Raw genomic sequence first — 16,725 nt, forward strand, 5'->3', positions numbered from 1 at the left:
GCTGAGGCCTGGGGAGGGCCAGTAAGGACAGGAGGAGACACGTGAGGGCCTCCGGTAAGGGAGGAGGCTAGGAGACAAGCGGGCTGGGGTAGCTTGGCCAGCTGGGGGTTTGGACAGGAGGGGGGAGGCATGAGGAAGGCAGCAGAGAAATAAAAGGCCTGAAGGTACTTTTGAGAGGGCATGAAAGGGGGTCAGGACAGACTGGGGCTGCCACAGCCTGCAGATACCAATTGGCAGTATCCCCAGGCCTGAGCCTTCCTATTTTCAGGGGCTGTTTGGCTGAAAAATACAGAAAGATGGACAATTTTCCCAGCTGAAGTTCCAGCCTGGGGCCCAGGGAACCTGAGGGGTAGGGTGGAGGCTGCTCCGGCCTGGCCAGGCCTTTCTCCACCTCCTCCTGGTGCCCCAGGTCAGCATCCCAGGCCCAGACTCCACTCCTCAAGGGGACCCCTTCATGGCTAGGGGTGAGGCTCCTGAAGAGGAAGATGGAGAGGGCAGCTTGAGGCCAACTCTGGATCCAGAATGCTGACCAGTGCACCAGGGGAGTCCTTGTGCCCCATTGACAGGGACATCGAGGTGCAGGGCATTACGTTAGCCAGGGTACCCACTGAGCCACTTGCCCTACCCGTGTGCCCCCACTCCCATAATTCCTCTCGGAGCTGTGCTTGTCCCCCTTTAAAGAGTGTCCAGAGCCTTGGCCTTGGGTGTTCCCCAGCTCCCTCCCACCCCCGCTCCTCATACCAAGGTCAGTGCCACATTTCCCTGGGTATTTATAGCTTGGCAGACACTCAGCCCTCTGGTAAGTCAGCATGCCACATATTTGGGGCGAATAAGAAATCAAGAGCTTTCAGGGCAAAGTTCATTCAGGCTCCAGCCAGGTCCAGGGCCAATAGGGTGGAGGTGGGCAGGGGGCCCAGACCTAGCTTATGCTAGCCCTTCCCTTGCCAGAGCAGGAGGGTGAGTGAGGGGCTCAGAGACAGCTTTCTTGGGAGGCCCAGGCAAGCACCCAGCCTCAGCCTGAGCTTCTGGGGGTGACCGCCAGTCTCTCCCCACCTTTGCAAGGGAAGGACAGGAGGAAGGGGCATCTCAGTTAAGCAGCAGGTCCCCTGAAAGGGTTGGGTGGCGGGTTCAGGGCTCCTGCTGAGGTTGTGCCCCAGCTCTCTAGTCTCCTTATACCCAAACCCACTGAACCCTGGCTCCTCTCCTCAGAGTCCCCAGCGCAGACCTGGCTTGGCCCACACTGGGAGATTGGGACCCACCCCAGGTGGAATCTAAACAGAAATAGATGACAATGGCAAGAACTTGGCAGGGACTTCAAACCAAGGCAGGATTTAAGAGAGGCCTCTTGGGTCTCAGCCCTGGAGCCGAGGTACTACGGGGCAGAACATCTTGTCCAAGAGCGCCACCTGCTGGTAAGATGGGGCACAGGTGGTGTTGTGGGGTAGGAGTGAAGGGAGGAGACTGGGGTTTTAGGATAGGCAGGGCAAGTCCTAACAATTGTGTTAATAACTGTGACGATAGTCACTATTCACAGAGAGCTCAGAGCTCATTTACTGCTCACCAAGATGCCACGAGGTAGGTACCATTACTCCCATTTTACAGAAGGAGAAACTGAAGCTTGGAGACTCGTCCAAGCCGTGCCTATCTGACCTCTGACCCCTCAAGCCGGGCCCTGCGATGGGCTCACCTTAGTATCCTCAGGCTCTGAGAAGGTGTCAGTCTCCTCCTCTGTCGGCATCTCCAGGTCGGATTCCTCAGAGGCGATGGGCACGTGGATGGTCAAGTAGGGGTTGTTGATGAGGTTGAGGTGGTCCAGCTCAATGCTGGGAGGAGTCCCGTCAGCCAAGCCCACGTGGTTCAGGATGTGATTGTCTTTCTTTAGGTCCTTGTCACCCTCCTCAGGCGGTGGCTCCTTCTCGTCCTCGGGGGCACTCTCCCCGGCGTCCCCCGGCCACCCGAGGCTGAGTACGATCTCCTTGGGGCTCAGAATCTTGCCGTGCAGTAGTCCCAGCAGGAAGGCCTTGGCGAAGCCAATGCCCCACTTGATGCGCCCGATGGCGATCTGCAGGTTGTTCATCTCGCCGTCCTCGTCTGAGGCCGCCAGGCTGTCGGCACTGAAGGAGCTCAGCAGCAGGGCCAAGAAGAGGTTCAGGACCTGGGGAGCAGGGGTGGGGGAACCTCAGCTCAGCCTCCGGGCCCCTGAAGGTGCCACCTTCGGCCTGCACAAGGGTCCTCAGGCCTCCACGTCAAACCTACCCCATGTTGGGCGTTTAAAAGGACATCACCTCATGGAACCCTCACGAATGCTTGTGGAGGTGACAAGTGTCCCTATGATCCCCAAATTGCAGATAAGGAAACTGAGGCTTCGTCACAGGATGGGATTCTGCTGACCAAGGCCAAGGCAGGGCTTGGGGAAGCCCACTGGGTGACAGGGGCTCTTTCCATGACGCTGTCCTCCACCTCCCCTGCCAGGGAATGCAGAATAAAGAACTGGGCGCACATCTCCGAGCTTCCAGGAGTTACTGGGAACCTGCATCTTTTGAGCCTTCTTTTCCCATCTGTTAGGTGGGATTCTAACAGACCTTGCGCTCCCCGTGCTCAGATGCATGCTCCATGTTACTCTGGAAGGGGCATTTGACCTACTGTTGTTCACCCTTTTTCTCCCCGGTGGTTCCCTGCTCTGCCTGGCTATTTTCCCATAGCCCTGCTGAAAGGGACTTACGAGGCTACTGGTTTACCCCCTGTCAACTTTATTTTTGAGTGGACAGATATTTACTGAGTCCCTCCCAGTGTGTGTAGGAGACACTGGTCTCAGAGAGCTCCAGCCTAGTAAAGATAGACATTTGGTCAAATACAATAGAGTGGGTTTGCATGGTAGTACAGATGGGTACTTGGCTTGGAACCCCAGTTTACCAGCTGTGTATCCTGAGGCAAGACATGTCACTCCTCTGTGCCTCAGTTCCCTCATCTGTACAATGGGGATGATTCCAGCACCTACCTCCTCACATTGTTGTGAGAATTAAAAGATCAATATAAGCAGAGCATACAGAAGGCACTCAGAACACGGGCAAAAATGGAAGGCAGGACCAGGTTCCTTCTCTGGGGGCCTTGAGGAGGGGCTGGTTGCGTGAGTGGATGCAAAGGAGTAGGGGAGCCTGTACATGTGAATCCACCACCCTGCCCATCTTTTCCATGTGTCTCTCACTGTCTGACATTCACCAGTGTCCTCCAATGTCTTTTTGCCATTATCTGAACTATCACGTTAATATAATATCTTTAAAACATATATGTTGTATATTGCATATATTCTCTTTGGGGAAATGTACTGGGGGGATTCTGCCCCATCTCCAGGCCCCCAGCTACTTTTCTGCCTTTGCCCCTCACCAAAATTTATTGGTTTTTCTTTCCCTCTCTTGGAGGAAGGCATCCAGTTGCCAGAAACACATCTGAGATGGGAATTAGCTGCTCTCTGGGTCAGCAGGGTTTGCACACGGCTCCTGCTTGGGACAAAAATAGCCACCTCAGGCAAGGCAAGGGAATGGGGGCCAAAGGGGTGGGGGATGGACTTCATGTTCCCCTGGGGGCTCTGAGGGGTGGGTTACCTAGGACCTGTTCACTTCTTCTTCTTCACAGGAACCCAGAGAAAGTATCCAAGTCTATGGACACAGTGGACACGGGTCCCCACAGTCCCTGGCAGGGTACGCCTCTGCCCTCTGCAGGCACCTGCTTCCATGAGCCTGGGGCAGGGCAGGGACAGTGCCCAAGGAGCTGACAGTGCCGCCTCCCTCAGCCACTCCACTCCCTCTGAGCAAAGTGGAAGAACCACAGAGCTGGGCCAGAAAAGGGTGTTGGTGGTGAGTGTGTGTGTCTGTGTGTGTGACGGGAGAATGCAGGTGACACGCACACAGGCAGTGCACTGGTTCCAGACTCTGGAGCCATACTTCTTGGGTTCAAATCCTGCACAGGTTCCTAAGTTACCTCCCTGAGACTTTGCATCTACAGAGTAGAGGTGAATACAAGGCAAGTGCTCAGAATGCTAGATAAATGCTAAATAGAGGTCAGCTGTCATCACAGTTTCTGGTGTTGACAACTATCTCTATTACCATTACTGTTATTAATGTTATTGTTACTGGAGTTACATAGACCCAGGTTTAGTCCAGACTCAGTTTCACTGTCTCTGTGGTTCTGGGCAGTGCCTCCTCAGAGCACAGAGCCAACATGACCTGGCTCATAGGCTTATCAAGAGCATTAGGGATCATGTAAATACAGCCCTTCAAGCAGGGACTGGCACGTGGCAGGAACCCAATACTCAGGAGTGTGATGCTGATAGCGCGTATCTACACTAACACTGCTCCCACATGCCTGTAACATTTGAACTCCCCTAGGCTCGTAGGTTCAAGTGCTTTACATGTGTTCTGTAATCCTCAGGACCACCCAGTGAAGTAAGTCACCACCATTAGCATCCCCATTTTCCAGATGAGAAAAACTGAGGCCCGAGAAGTTAAATAACTTGCCCAAGGATTCCCAGTCAGTAGTGGCAAAGTGGGGGCTTGCAATGTTATAGACCCTAAAGGCCTGTCATCCCCAAGCCTTTAAACTTACATTCACAAACTGCTACTCAGAGCCTGCTATCCCACCCTAGTCTTGCCTGGGCATCTTTCCTCTGTCTCTCCACTCCCCAAGGCCTCCCTCCCAGGGACAGCCAGGCTGGGTTCTCCTGTCTAACTGTCCCTGGGGGCTCAGGACCTCATCCCACGAACTCCTCCTCAGTCGAGGTGACACCCCCTCCCCCAGCAGTCTGCTCCTGCCTTAGCAGGAGCTCAGCGATATCTGAGAAGTGCTGATCCAGCAGCTCAAGGATTTCACAGGCCTTTGCAGAACGTGGGGACGTGCGTCTTCCCACCCCACTGCCCAGGGCAGTGCCCGCCATGGCAGAGGGCAGCTGGGCACAGCACTCCTGGAAGGACCGACCCCCACCCGACCCAGAGTAGAGGAGGAGTGGGGGTTGGTAGGGTGAGGAGAGACAGCTCCTAGGCCCTCGCCACAGAAATGCTAGTCATGTGGACCACAGCCCCACGCCCCTGTTTCTCATGAGCCCCTGCACCCTTTCCCCTGCACCAGCCCCACATGCCAAGCTCTGAGCCACAGAAAGCGGCAGGATGAATGCAGTTTATGCCGTTTCTAGATTCTCCCAACACTGGGGCCTGATTCCTAGGAACAGAGGAGGGTGAGAGGGCAGGAGAAGGACAAGAGGCCCAGGAGCTCCTAGTACCATCCCCACGCTGTGCTTTCTTGCACACTGTCACACTCACCCTATAAGGTACCCACCATTTTTCTTTCTTATGAAGTTAGAGAACCCAACCGACTAGAGAGCAGTAATTGGTTCAAGGTCATACAGATGGTGAAGGAGCTGGGACTGGAACATGGGTCCGTCTGACTACAATGATCATGACATTTTACCCAAAACACTGGGTTTCAACAGTACTACTCACAGTGTGGTCCCTGGGCCAATGGCAGCGTCATTCCCTGGAGTTCATTAGAAATGCAGATTCCCAGGCCCAACAGCTCAGAATCTGGGGTGATGGAGGGAGTGGAAGGCCCGGAATCTAGCTCTAAGAAACTCCCAGGTGATTCTTAAGCAGGTTAAAATTTGAAAGCCACTGGATTAAACCACAAAAAGTTGCCATTTGGGGGGCAGTAAGGAGGAAGGTAGAAAAGTCAAGTATCAACGATTTCAAAGAGTTCAACCTCATAGGGAAAGGGTCCTTGAATGAAGAGCCCCATTCAAAGGAAATAAAGGAACGGCCATGTCTTGGACACTTGGATTTCCTGGGCGAGGGTGGCGGAGCCACCCAGCTGGTGTCACTCACCACAAGGTTGCCGATGACCATGACCATCAGGAAGACGGTGAGGCACATGGCCTGGCCGGCCACCTCCATGCAGTCCCACATGGTCTCAATCCACTCCCCACACAGGATGCGGAAGACGATGAGGAAGGAGTGAAAGAAGTCGTGCATGTGCCAGCGGGGCAGGCTGCAGTCCTCGGAGATCTTGCACACACACTCCTTGTAGCTCTTGCCGAACAGCTGCATGCCCACCACAGCGAAGATGAACACAATGATGGCCAGCACCAGCGTCAGGTTGCCCAGCGCCCCCACCGAGTTGCCGATGATCTTAATGAGCATGTTCAGTGTGGGCCACGACTTGGCCAGCTTGAAGACCCGCAGCTGCCAGGTGGAGGGAGGGCAGGGGCGAATGAGGCCCAGGGACCCCTGGTCCAACCTGGGGAAGCCCCATCCTTAGGAGAAAGAACCACCTCGAACAGCTCAAACCCCCATTCCTTGAGTGATCGGAGGCCTCAGTTTGCCTCTCTGCTAAATGGGAACATTCACATCCTACCACCTCATTCTCTTCGGGTGTTCAAAAGAAAAAAAGTCCTTATCTGTTAAAGATACAGACTAAAATATTCACAAGTGAAATTATATGTCTGGATTTGCTTTAACATACTCCCCCCCAGAAAAAGTTGGGGGTTTCTATCTGTATAGAACAAGAACTGTAGAATATTGAAGCTGGGTGATTGGTACATAGAGGTTTATTATATTCCTCTATACTTTTGTGGATGCGTGGATGCATGAGGGGGTCCATAATAAAGTTTATAAAAATAATAAAAGTGCTCCTATGAGGTGGTAGAAAGGACATTAATTCAGAGTACCAGTTCCACTACTAATGAGCTTCCTAAGCCTCAGCTTTCAGGTCTGTATTGTGGGCCACTGTTCCACCCCTGTCCAAAGTCACTAAGAGGTCAAACTCCTGAGGCTGTCATTCACACACACCCCTCCCCCCCGCAGTCCTGTGTAATCATGGGGGGCTCCCTTTCTCCCTATTTCCATAAGAAAAGTTCTGAGGTGTGGAGTGGCATGCGTGAGGGCAGAAGGGTTTCTCCTCCCACCCTCCTGGGTATCCCCACCCACCCATCCTCAGCCCGGGCCCTGGGGTCTCACACACCAGACGGAAGGAGCGGAGCACCGACAGCCCCTGCACGTTGGCCAGGCCCAGTTCCACCAGGCTGAGGGTGACGATGATACTGTCAAAGACATTCCAGCCCTGCTGGAAATACTCATAGGGGTCCAAGGCGATGAGCTTCAGTACCATTTCTGCTGTGAAGATGCCTGTGAAGACCTATGGGGTGGGGAGCGGTCCCGTAACAGAGCCTCAGGGAGTCTCTCGCCCTGACTCTCACGTCCTGGCAGATCTTGTGGAGCCCAAGGGGAGGGGTCCAGAGCCCTGAGGGATCAGGCAGTGCTAGCCATGGCCCATGTATGTGTATTTGAGAAAAGAGAGGGATGGCCACGGCACAGGGCAGATGGGACCATCCGGAGACTTGGACCCATTTGTTTCTGGCAATGTGACTGTGGGCCAGCCATTTAACTTCTTGGGGTCTCGCCACATGCATAATAATATTTAACACTCACAGAGCACTTTGTGGTTCTCATCATGAGCTCAGTGGTAAGCTGATTTCTATGTAGCTGGGAGGGTTGAGAAACCTAAGGCTCAGAGAGGTTAGCGGCAAGCGTTCGGTCATGCCGCCCATATAGGAATGAGGCAGGTCCCCAAACTGCTTGGTTCCGTTTCCTGTCTCTACACCTTATAGAAAGGTGTCTATACCCTCACTGGCAGGGGTCCCAGGACCCAGCAAATCTTGGTGGACTTGGAAATCTAGGTCAGGGGCCAAAAGGGGCAAAGTGGGGAACAGTGAGAAAGCCAGAGCTGCCCTCCGAAACCCAGGACACGGGTGGAGTCTAAGGGCTGCAGAGCCCCTGACCGCTCCCTGGGCACAGCCCCCTCCTGCCAGGCACCAGCTGCCCTGGGTGCACAGCCTGCCCAGGCACATGCTGAGCCCCGCCTAGAAGCTGTCCCTGGCCAGAGCAGGTGTCCAAAAGGCAGCAGAGTGTGGGCAGGGGGTGGGCAGGCGGCAGGCGAGGCCCATCATGCACACCCCAGCAGCTGCGCCAGCCCCGAGCACACCCCGGCCCCTCCAGCCCAGCCTGGCCCAGGCTGCCTCGGGCAGACTTGCCTACCTCACAGGCTAGGGAGTCCAGGGTCTGATTCCCTTGCTATCTACCCAGACCTCACCCTGTCCCAGGCCTCAAATCTTACTCTCCCTCGGCCCCCCCTGACCCTCGGGGTGGGGGGAGTAGCCTGGAAAAATTTGAAGGGACTTGGGAAGGGCAGAGTAGGGCTGGAGGAGGCTGCGGCTTTTTCCCCTTTGTCAGGCTCCACCAGGGCTGGCAACGAGGTGATAATGCTCCTAATGGGCAGGGATAAGCAGGCGGATCAGCGCGTGTCAACAATAGTGGAGCAGGAAGGGCGGAAAGGGGCGGAGCCTGGCCAGGCGGGAGAGATGGCAGCCAGCAGAGGGGCTGAGGGTTGGGGGACTGGGCCCTGGGGCCTGTTGGTCCTGGGTGCCCATGGCTATATGCCCTACTTCCAGGTCCCTTAGTCCCTCTTAGGCCCACAACAACCTCTGTACCAGGAGAGACTTGTCACCCAGCTCCCCCACACATACTTCTGCGCCCCAACTCCCCCATCTCTGCCTCCAGGGCATGGCCTGGACTCCAGATCCTTCCCTGGAATCTTGATCTTAAGGATTCTAGCACCTTGTCTCCACTCTCTCTGTCTCAACTACCCTGAAACCCCAATACCACATGCCCTGGATCACCCCTTGTACCTCCGTTGTACATCAACTCATATCCTCCATATGCCCCCCAATAATGCCTCATATTTCCACACAGACCAGGTGGCCCCCTCGAGTCCTGTGTCGCCTCCCCTGTGCTGCCGGGGAATGACCACCTCTCCCTTGCCCTGTCCCTACCAGGTTGCCCACGTTGAGCACGTTGTCAAAGTGCTCCGTCATGGGGTAATGCTCCATGGCCATGAAGAGGGTGTTGAGCACAATGCAGATGGTGATGCCCAGGTCCACGAAGGGGTCCATGACTATCAGGTGGATGATATGCTTGAACTTCACCCATGGCGCGCAGCAGTTCCATATGAGCACTTTGTGGGCACACTTGTACCACCATGGCGGGCACTTCTGGTGGGCCTCTTCCAATTCTGGGAGCAGGGTGGAAACAGACACCTGATGAGGAGCCTCCTCTCATGTGCTACCTTCCTCCACCTAGATCTTTTGGGCTCCCTTCCAAGCCCCGCCACTTAGATCGCCACATCTCAAACCCCGCCTCCTCAGCGACACCTACTCCAAGCCCTGCCTCTCAGTGAGGCACCCTCAAGACCCGCCCCTCTAGACCCCGCCCCCAAAGACCCACCCCTTTGAGAGCTTTGCTCAAAGCCCCTTCTCTCAAAGCTTTACTTCAAGCTCGGATTTCTTGACACGCCCCACAAAGCCCTGGCCCTCAGTGACTCCCACCCCTGCCAATGGCCCAGGCCTGTGATCCCACACCCTGATCTGGCTGGGCCCGAGGGACTGGTGGGAGGTCCCTGCTGGGGATTGGCTCCCAATTCCACCTGCTGCTACTCAATGCTACTGGGGAACACAGAGATGCCCTGTGGATCTTTCTTCTGCTGGCCCCTCCAGACTGTTCCCAGCCAGTGGATCTTTTCCCACCAGAGTGGCTTTCTGGCAATATGCCCTGTTCTTGCTACCCCAGCTCTAAAGCCTTGGGGTTCTGTAAGGCCTGTGGACAAAGACGCTCCTCCTTCCGGCCTTCCAGGCCTCCACTGCCTGTGGGTGTCCTCAGCCTAGGCACGATCTCATTTAATTCCCACCAGAAATTGATAAGGTAAGTGCTATTACTGCCACCCATCTCACAGAGGAGGAAAGGGGACTGGAGTCGGGGGCAGTCCCATGGACACCTGGGTTTGAGTGTATGCTTGGGACACCCCAGGGGTAGGGGAGGGGCTGACTCTCACCCCCATGCAGGAATAAGCAAACCGGACCTCTTTTAAAGGCTGCAGAGTCTAGTCTGATACTAACACACACACACACACATACACACACCCCAACCTGGATGCTCCTGTAGATGCTACTGCCAAAACTTCTCACAACCATCCCAGAAAGGGCAGCACTGAGTGACCTCCGTGGCCAGCTTTGCCCAGCATTCCCTGGGCCCTTCTCTGGCAGGGCCACAGATACCTGGACACCTGTCAGGTGAGATGGTGCCCTCTAGAGGTTTGCAAAGTTCTCTAGGACCTCCAAGTTCTTCCAAGCACAAGGCAAAGGGTCTGGGGAGCAGACCACATCTCTTCTAGGACAGATTTCCTTCCTTCTTTTTCTCCCGCCCTTTCTCTTTTCTTCCCTCTCTCCCTCTCATCCATCCATCCATCCATCCATCCATCCATCCATCCATCCATCCATCCATGTATCTCCTCCCATTCATTATTCTTTCTGCCCATCCAACCACCTATCTATCTATCCTCTCTTCATTACCTCATCCTCATTCTCCTCCTGAGACTCAGGGAACCGCATGGTGATTTGGGGGAGTCTGTGACTCTACCTGGGTGGAATCTGACCTTTGGCCTTTAGCTTTTACCCAGAAGACATTTGAGGAACAGGATCTCCAGTTTCTGGAACATTGGCCCTTCCTGGTTAGTATTACTATCCTGTCCTTCCCTGTTGCCTTGGCAGCCTCCAAGGCCCTCCCGGAAGCCCCCAGTTCCCGTAGCAGCCTGGCCTTGCAGCCAGAACTGGGCCGGGTTAAGCCAGGACTATATTTATCACAGCCATTTCTTCGATGCCAATATTAAGTTACTGTCCTCCTGAAGCTGGGCCCAGCCGACTCCACCCCCCACCTCCATGCCCCCCTACCCCCAGGAGCCCAAGTGGCCTGATAGGCAGGGCAGACAGAGTAGGGCAGGTATGGGGTTGCCAGGTACTCACCCTCCATAGCATCTGAGATGCCACTGTCTGCACTGCAGCTCGGCCTCGGGGGCCCCTTCTCCCCTGGTGATGTGTCCAGGCTGCCATTGCAGTCTTTGCCATGGGCTGGGTCACCATCTGCCTCCCTATCTTCCAGAGCCTGGGCAGCCTTGGCCTGTGGACCAGCAAGGGTTATGGCATGAAATCCATCTCTGAGCCAGGGGCATGGACTAATGAACTCTCAGCTTCCTTCTGAGTCCTTTCGGATAGGGGCACCTCTTCTTGCCTGCACTAAGCCTAGTGCAGGTGGTGGGGGTGACCTCAGTGGAGGGGGGGGTGACAGGGTACAGACCAAAGTGATGGAGGGCCCTCATGCCTGAAGACCCCTCAATCCCTGAAGCCTTGACTGACCCTGCATTTCATGAGATGATAAGTAAGTGGGCAGCTACTCCCTGGGGCCTCATAATGACTCCCCTCTGTCTCCACATGGACCCGTATTCTGCCCAAAAAGAATCACAAAACCATAGATATTTAAGCTGAAAGGCTACTTCAGGTTTAACTACTCAAGATTCCTTGTTCCATATGGGGACTCTGAGGCACAGAGCTGCTAAGTACACTTTCTACTGCCTGGAAGCCTCTGCCCTTTCTCCTCCCTCACCCTCAGCCTGCCTGGGACAACCCAGGTTGAGGGGCAGGGAGATCCCTGGGTCCTCAGCCTCCTCTCCCTGAGTCCAGACCTTCTCCATCTCCTCCTGGTGCTTTTTGTATTTCTCCAGCATCTGCTGAAACTCCTCTTCTTTCTCTTGATCCTCAGCCATGGTGGCCTCGTTCTGCTCAGCATACGCCATGGCTACCACTGCCAGGATCAGATTGATGAGGTAAAAGGAGCCCAGGAAGATGATGACCACAAAGAAGAGCATGTAGGTCTTGCCGGCAGCTCGGAGGGTCTGGGAGTGGGGGTGGGACAGGAAGCATCATCACAGGCCCCCCGCCTGCTTTCACCCACCACCCCTCCCCACGCACCCATTGCCCAGATAGGTAAACAGAGAGGGCCCTTCACAGAACTTGGTGATTTGAGGCAGGACATGGCCGTCCCTAGCAGGATAAACATGAGCTAAAGCTGGGGAGCTTCCAAATATATTCCTGGACCCAAATTTTCCTCGTCTCCTGGCTCAGAGAGCCTGGAGGACTCCAGACAGACATCTCAAGACCAGAGAGCCAGGATAAAAAATGGTGAACGTGGGCTTTGGGTGGGGTCAGCTTGAATCCTAGCTTTGCCATGGTGCCTGGCATCTAGCAAGAGCTCAACAAATAGTAGCAGTTATTATTATTACTATTATAATTCTTTTCATTAATATCATCAATGTTAGAAACATCACCAGGAACCAGAAGGCACCATTGCTCCAGACCCAACCGGCCTGCCCCACAGACAGCGGAAGCTAAATAATTGTGTAGGGCAGAGGTGAATTTCTAAGCTCTCCTACTGGTAACCGTGAGGCCTGAAGATCTGTGCCAGGCCCAGATCTCAGCAATGGTGGAAAAGGAAGAAGAGACCGCTGTAGCTGAGGTCTGGGCAGGTGCCCAGTGTTGGACGGCTCCAAGCACCTGTATGAAGGGGCACTGAGGGGACCCCACAGAGAAGACAGCCTTGCTGGGGACCCTGCCAGACCCTGAAGAGGCTGTGGGAATGGAGGGAGATGGTTACAGGGCTGCAGAGCAGTGTGTGGGTAGCTGTACCAGCTGAAAGAGGTTCTCCCAATAGTCTTGTGTCATGAGGCGGAAGAGAGACAGAAAGGCCCAGCTGAAGGTGTCATAGCTGGTGTAGCCATAGTTGGGGTTCCTCCCAGCTTTAATGCACGTGTAGCCCTCGGGGCAGTGCCTGGGAATAGAATGGAGGCTGATTTTAGGGAGGGATGAAAGCTCCAACTGGGGGACAGATGGGAAGCCCCAAGGGAAAAAAATCCTTTAGTGCTATCTGTGTTCCGAAAACAAGAAAGTGTTCCATCCATGCCCAGGGGTTTTCCTTACATTCCCATCCATCCCAGGTTGCTGGCCTGAATCAGCCCCTATTTCCCAACACCCTGGGGCACCTTTTCCCATTGCCCAGCATCACTCACCCAGCGTCACTGCTGTTCCCACAGAGCAGGGCGTCCAACGCGCCCTCCAGGAAATAGAAGTTCCCTTTGGGAATCAGAGGCCACAAAGGAAACATGTTACCCTCATGGATACACTGTGGGCACATGTACCCACTTTACATGTGTGGACATATGTGTATGGACCATACCAAATAGAAGCTCTCTGGATTCCCCTCCCCCTCCTTTATGTACAGCCCCAAGTCCCAAGGTCTCTGGGTAGATACACTGCAGGGAGCTCAGCTCCAAGTGGTATCAGCTCAGTGCCTAGTGTGGTTGTACAGTCAGAATACAGCAGGGGCACAGAGAGATTGGAGGAATGTGTATGTGTGTGCATGGGGCTACCATGTACCTGCACAGGGTACCTGACTGAGGGCAGAGGCTGGGGGGCACGGGAGACTAGACTCCAGGGTTCCAGGCTGAAGAAGGACTACCTTATTCTAACTTGCCAGAAGCATTTGTGGACTAATTGTGCCATGTGAGAACCTGTGTCTTGTGTGTGCGTGCCTATGCAGTATGAGTATGTGACTCGGATGTGGGTGCATTGGTGCCTGGTGGTGGCCCTGCCAGGGTGCAAGTACATATTGTGATGAAGGAGAACAGGGAGTGTGTATAGGTTAAGGAACAGGGAATACAGAGCGTTGCTTTTTATACTGAAAGCTTCCAAATTCTCAACGCAACTTGGCATTTCTTGTCACATGAACCCTTTGAGAAAGGGTTAGTGAGTGATTCTGAAGGTAAGTGAAAATTCTGAGGGTCAGGGAGATCGAGTGACTTGTCGGAGGTTACCTGAGTGGTAAGTGATGGATTTAAGTTCAGGTCCTCCCGATGCTATTTAGCTCACAAGGGGCTGCCCTCGGGGCTGGGACTGGCCCAACTGGCCTTCCAGCCCCATTCTTACCTTCATCACTGATGTAGGCATCCCAATCGAAGGTGTAGTTGCCAGCGCTGCTCTCCTGGCTGCTCCAGGTGTCATTGGCGTACCACGTATCATTGCCGTACCATGTATCATTGGCGTACCACGTATCATTGCTGTACCACGTGGTGTTGGTGTCATTGAAGGGCAGGGGCCAGCGCACACACTTTTGCCGCAGGTTTCCCATGAAGAGCTGTAGCCCCACCAGGGCAAAGACACTCAGGCAGAAGACAGTGAGGATCATCACATCCGACAGCTTTTTGACCGACTGGATCAGGGCGCCCACAATCGTCTTCAGTCCTGACCATATGGAGGGGGAGAGGATGCAGGGGGGAGCCAGCCGGGCAGGTTTGTAATTTTTCCCTCCAAGTTTTTGCCTACTCCAACTCCTTCCAGACTTGACTTACTAGGGGCACCACTTCCCTGAAGCCTTCCCAAGTTTGCCCCACACTTCTCTGATTACATCCTCAATCAGGAACCTTCGAATGGCCACAGAATCTCAGCCACTAAAAGAATGGATTATAAAGACTCCGTGGGCTGCTGCCTGACCCCTAGAGCAACAAACAAGCACATGGTAGAGCTTAATACATGTCGCTAGGTCAGCACTCCCAAAGCGTGTTCTGCAGGACACTGCTCTCCCAAGCTGTGCTCTTAAAAGGGGGCGGGGTGGTTCAATAATGTTTGGGAAAGGCTGTATATTCCACTCTTGGAAAGTCATTGTACAGATCAGCTTATCAAAAGCTCTGACAAGTCATACAGAAACAAACAAAAACTTTAATACCATTTTCCTTGGCTTACCTGACCACAGAATCCCTTTTCTGATAATGCCTATTAACCCCCAAAGGAACAAGAGGGTTCACTCTGACAAGCTCTAGACTGACACTGCACTACCTTTTTATTCTGTGCCTTTGGATGGAAAAGGCATAAAAACCTCTTCTAGAATTCCAGGGATGGATTCCCACCACGCAGGGAAGAGCCATAACTTCTTCCCTTGGGCCAAATCATAGTGTTCCTCCCTTCAATATCAGTTCATTTCCTTTTCTTATCTTGGTGTAGACAAAAGATGTTCAACAGCCTCCTTATGAAAACCCTCCTGAGCTCTGAGGATCCTGGGAGCGTGGCGTAGAGGAAAGGTGTTTTGGCCTTGGCTCAGTGGCCAACATGCAGCGTGACCTTTGGTAAGCACTTTCTCTATTGGGGTCTCTTTCCTAAACTGCACGTGAGAGCTTTGGACTAGAGAACTAAAAGGTACTTTTTAGCATCAAGACTGAACAATTTCCCCTCCTCCTACAGCCTCTTTTCCATCCCTTTTCAGATCATCTTTCTCTTCTTTAACGAACCTTCTCCAGTTTCTCCACATGTCTTTTTGAGGGTCTGGATGATCTGGGTTCTATTTATTTCCTGCTTCTTGATGCATTACTTTGGAATTGCCCGGCCTCATGGCTCAGTGGATAAGCTGTGTGTTCCCTATGGAGCCCTCAAAGCCGGGACTTTCCATTACTGATCCCTTTGTGTCTCAGCTGGTGGTCTCTGCTCTGTCCCGTCTGCTTATTTAACACACATACATACACCCCACACCCATGTGTCAGGCACTGTTCTAAGCACCTTATTGATATTAAAGCATTTAATCTTCATAACAACACAATGCATGACACTATTATGTATTATCCACATTTTACAGATACTGAGGCACAGACAGGCTAAGCCACTTACCCAAGGTCAAAGTTAGCAAGTGGTAGATGTGAGAATTGAACACAGGCAGACCTGCTCCAGAGTTTGTGCTCTAGCCACCTTGCTATGCTGCCTCTCAAATGCCCATCCTCCCGCCTGGGACCCCTTCTCTTCTCTGGCCTTGGGAGACCCATGTGTCCAGACTTTGGTGTGTGTTCTATACACACAGCCTGGGAGTCCTGTGACCCTGGGTCAGGTTACTGGAACTTGAGCGTCAGGCTCCAGGCCTGGGCATGGAGGGTGGCCTATTGACCCAGGCAGGGGGTCCCTGTACCTCCCCAGTACCTGGGATGACTGTGATGGTTTTCAGGGCTCGCAGAACCCGAAAGGTTCTCAGGGCTGAGATGTTGCCCAAGTCCACAAATTCTGTCAGGTACCTGGGGGGACATGGGAGTGGGATGAGAGCTGTGTCGGAGCCAGGGGTGGGTGAGAGGGCAGAAATCCTTATAGCTGGGGTTCCCACAGGGGTTAGGGTCAGGTCAGACATGCCAAGGTTCCTATGGGGGCCTGAGATTTGGGAAAGATAGTGCAGGAGCTTTGCTGGGGAGTGGAGGTGGCACGGGTAGCCCAGCTCTCCTAGGAGGTGAGGGCCTGTGGGACTGGGCCCAGGGCTGCTGCATGTGGTTGTACATGGCAGGTGGAGGGGCAGTAGGAGAGCCTCCAAACCAGACCCTGGGGATGGAAACTCCTAGAGCTGTACAACTCACGGTCTTTATACTTGACCTGAAGCCCCTACAGTCCACCCCTCGGAGAGGGGCAGCCTGCTCAGCTACTCTCTCTGAGGTCTGGCCCTCTCCCCTTCCCTGCCTCGGCCTCAGGATGCCCTTGGCCCCTGCTCACGCCATCATGATGACGCTGAAGTCCAGCCAGTTCCAGGGGTCCCGGAGGAATGTGAAGTCATCGATGCAGAAGCCTCGGGCCAGCACCTTGATGAGGGACTCAAATGTGTAGATCCCTGTGAAGGTGTACCTGGGGGGGAAATGGCCAGGCAAGGTATGGGTGGTAGTGATGGACCTCTCAGGAGAGAGGATCACAGAAATGAAATATGCTCTCCAGGGGGCTGAGGACATTGG

At 54.0% G+C, this 16,725-nt stretch overlaps 1 protein-coding gene across 4 annotated transcripts in view; it reads right to left on the bottom strand.

The window, feature by feature from the left end:
* Positions 1-16,725, bottom strand: part of SCN4A (sodium voltage-gated channel alpha subunit 4) — a 43,714-nt gene that overhangs the window by 10,479 nt on the left and 16,510 nt on the right. For all 4 annotated transcript variants that reach the window (XM_019733000.2, XM_074319683.1, XM_019733002.2 and 1 more), the window contains exons 5-15: positions 16,493-16,621; positions 15,938-16,029; positions 13,907-14,221; positions 12,991-13,054; positions 12,611-12,752; positions 11,611-11,820; positions 10,895-11,048; positions 8,873-9,111; positions 7,006-7,179; positions 5,871-6,227; positions 1,688-2,155 (exon numbers count right to left, since the gene is read on the bottom strand). In XM_019733000.2, coding sequence (XP_019588559.2) covers positions 1,688-2,155; positions 5,871-6,227; positions 7,006-7,179; positions 8,873-9,111; positions 10,895-11,048; positions 11,611-11,820; positions 12,611-12,752; positions 12,991-13,054; positions 13,907-14,221; positions 15,938-16,029; positions 16,493-16,621 — 2,344 coding nt within the window. The remainder of the gene's footprint in view (positions 1-1,687; positions 2,156-5,870; positions 6,228-7,005; positions 7,180-8,872; positions 9,112-10,894; positions 11,049-11,610; positions 11,821-12,610; positions 12,753-12,990; positions 13,055-13,906; positions 14,222-15,937; positions 16,030-16,492; positions 16,622-16,725) is intronic.

The sequence above is a fragment of the Rhinolophus sinicus genome, linkage group LG15 (genome assembly GCF_036562045.2).
Source record: "Rhinolophus sinicus isolate RSC01 linkage group LG15, ASM3656204v1, whole genome shotgun sequence".
Classification (NCBI taxonomy): domain Eukaryota; kingdom Metazoa; phylum Chordata; class Mammalia; order Chiroptera; family Rhinolophidae; genus Rhinolophus; species Rhinolophus sinicus.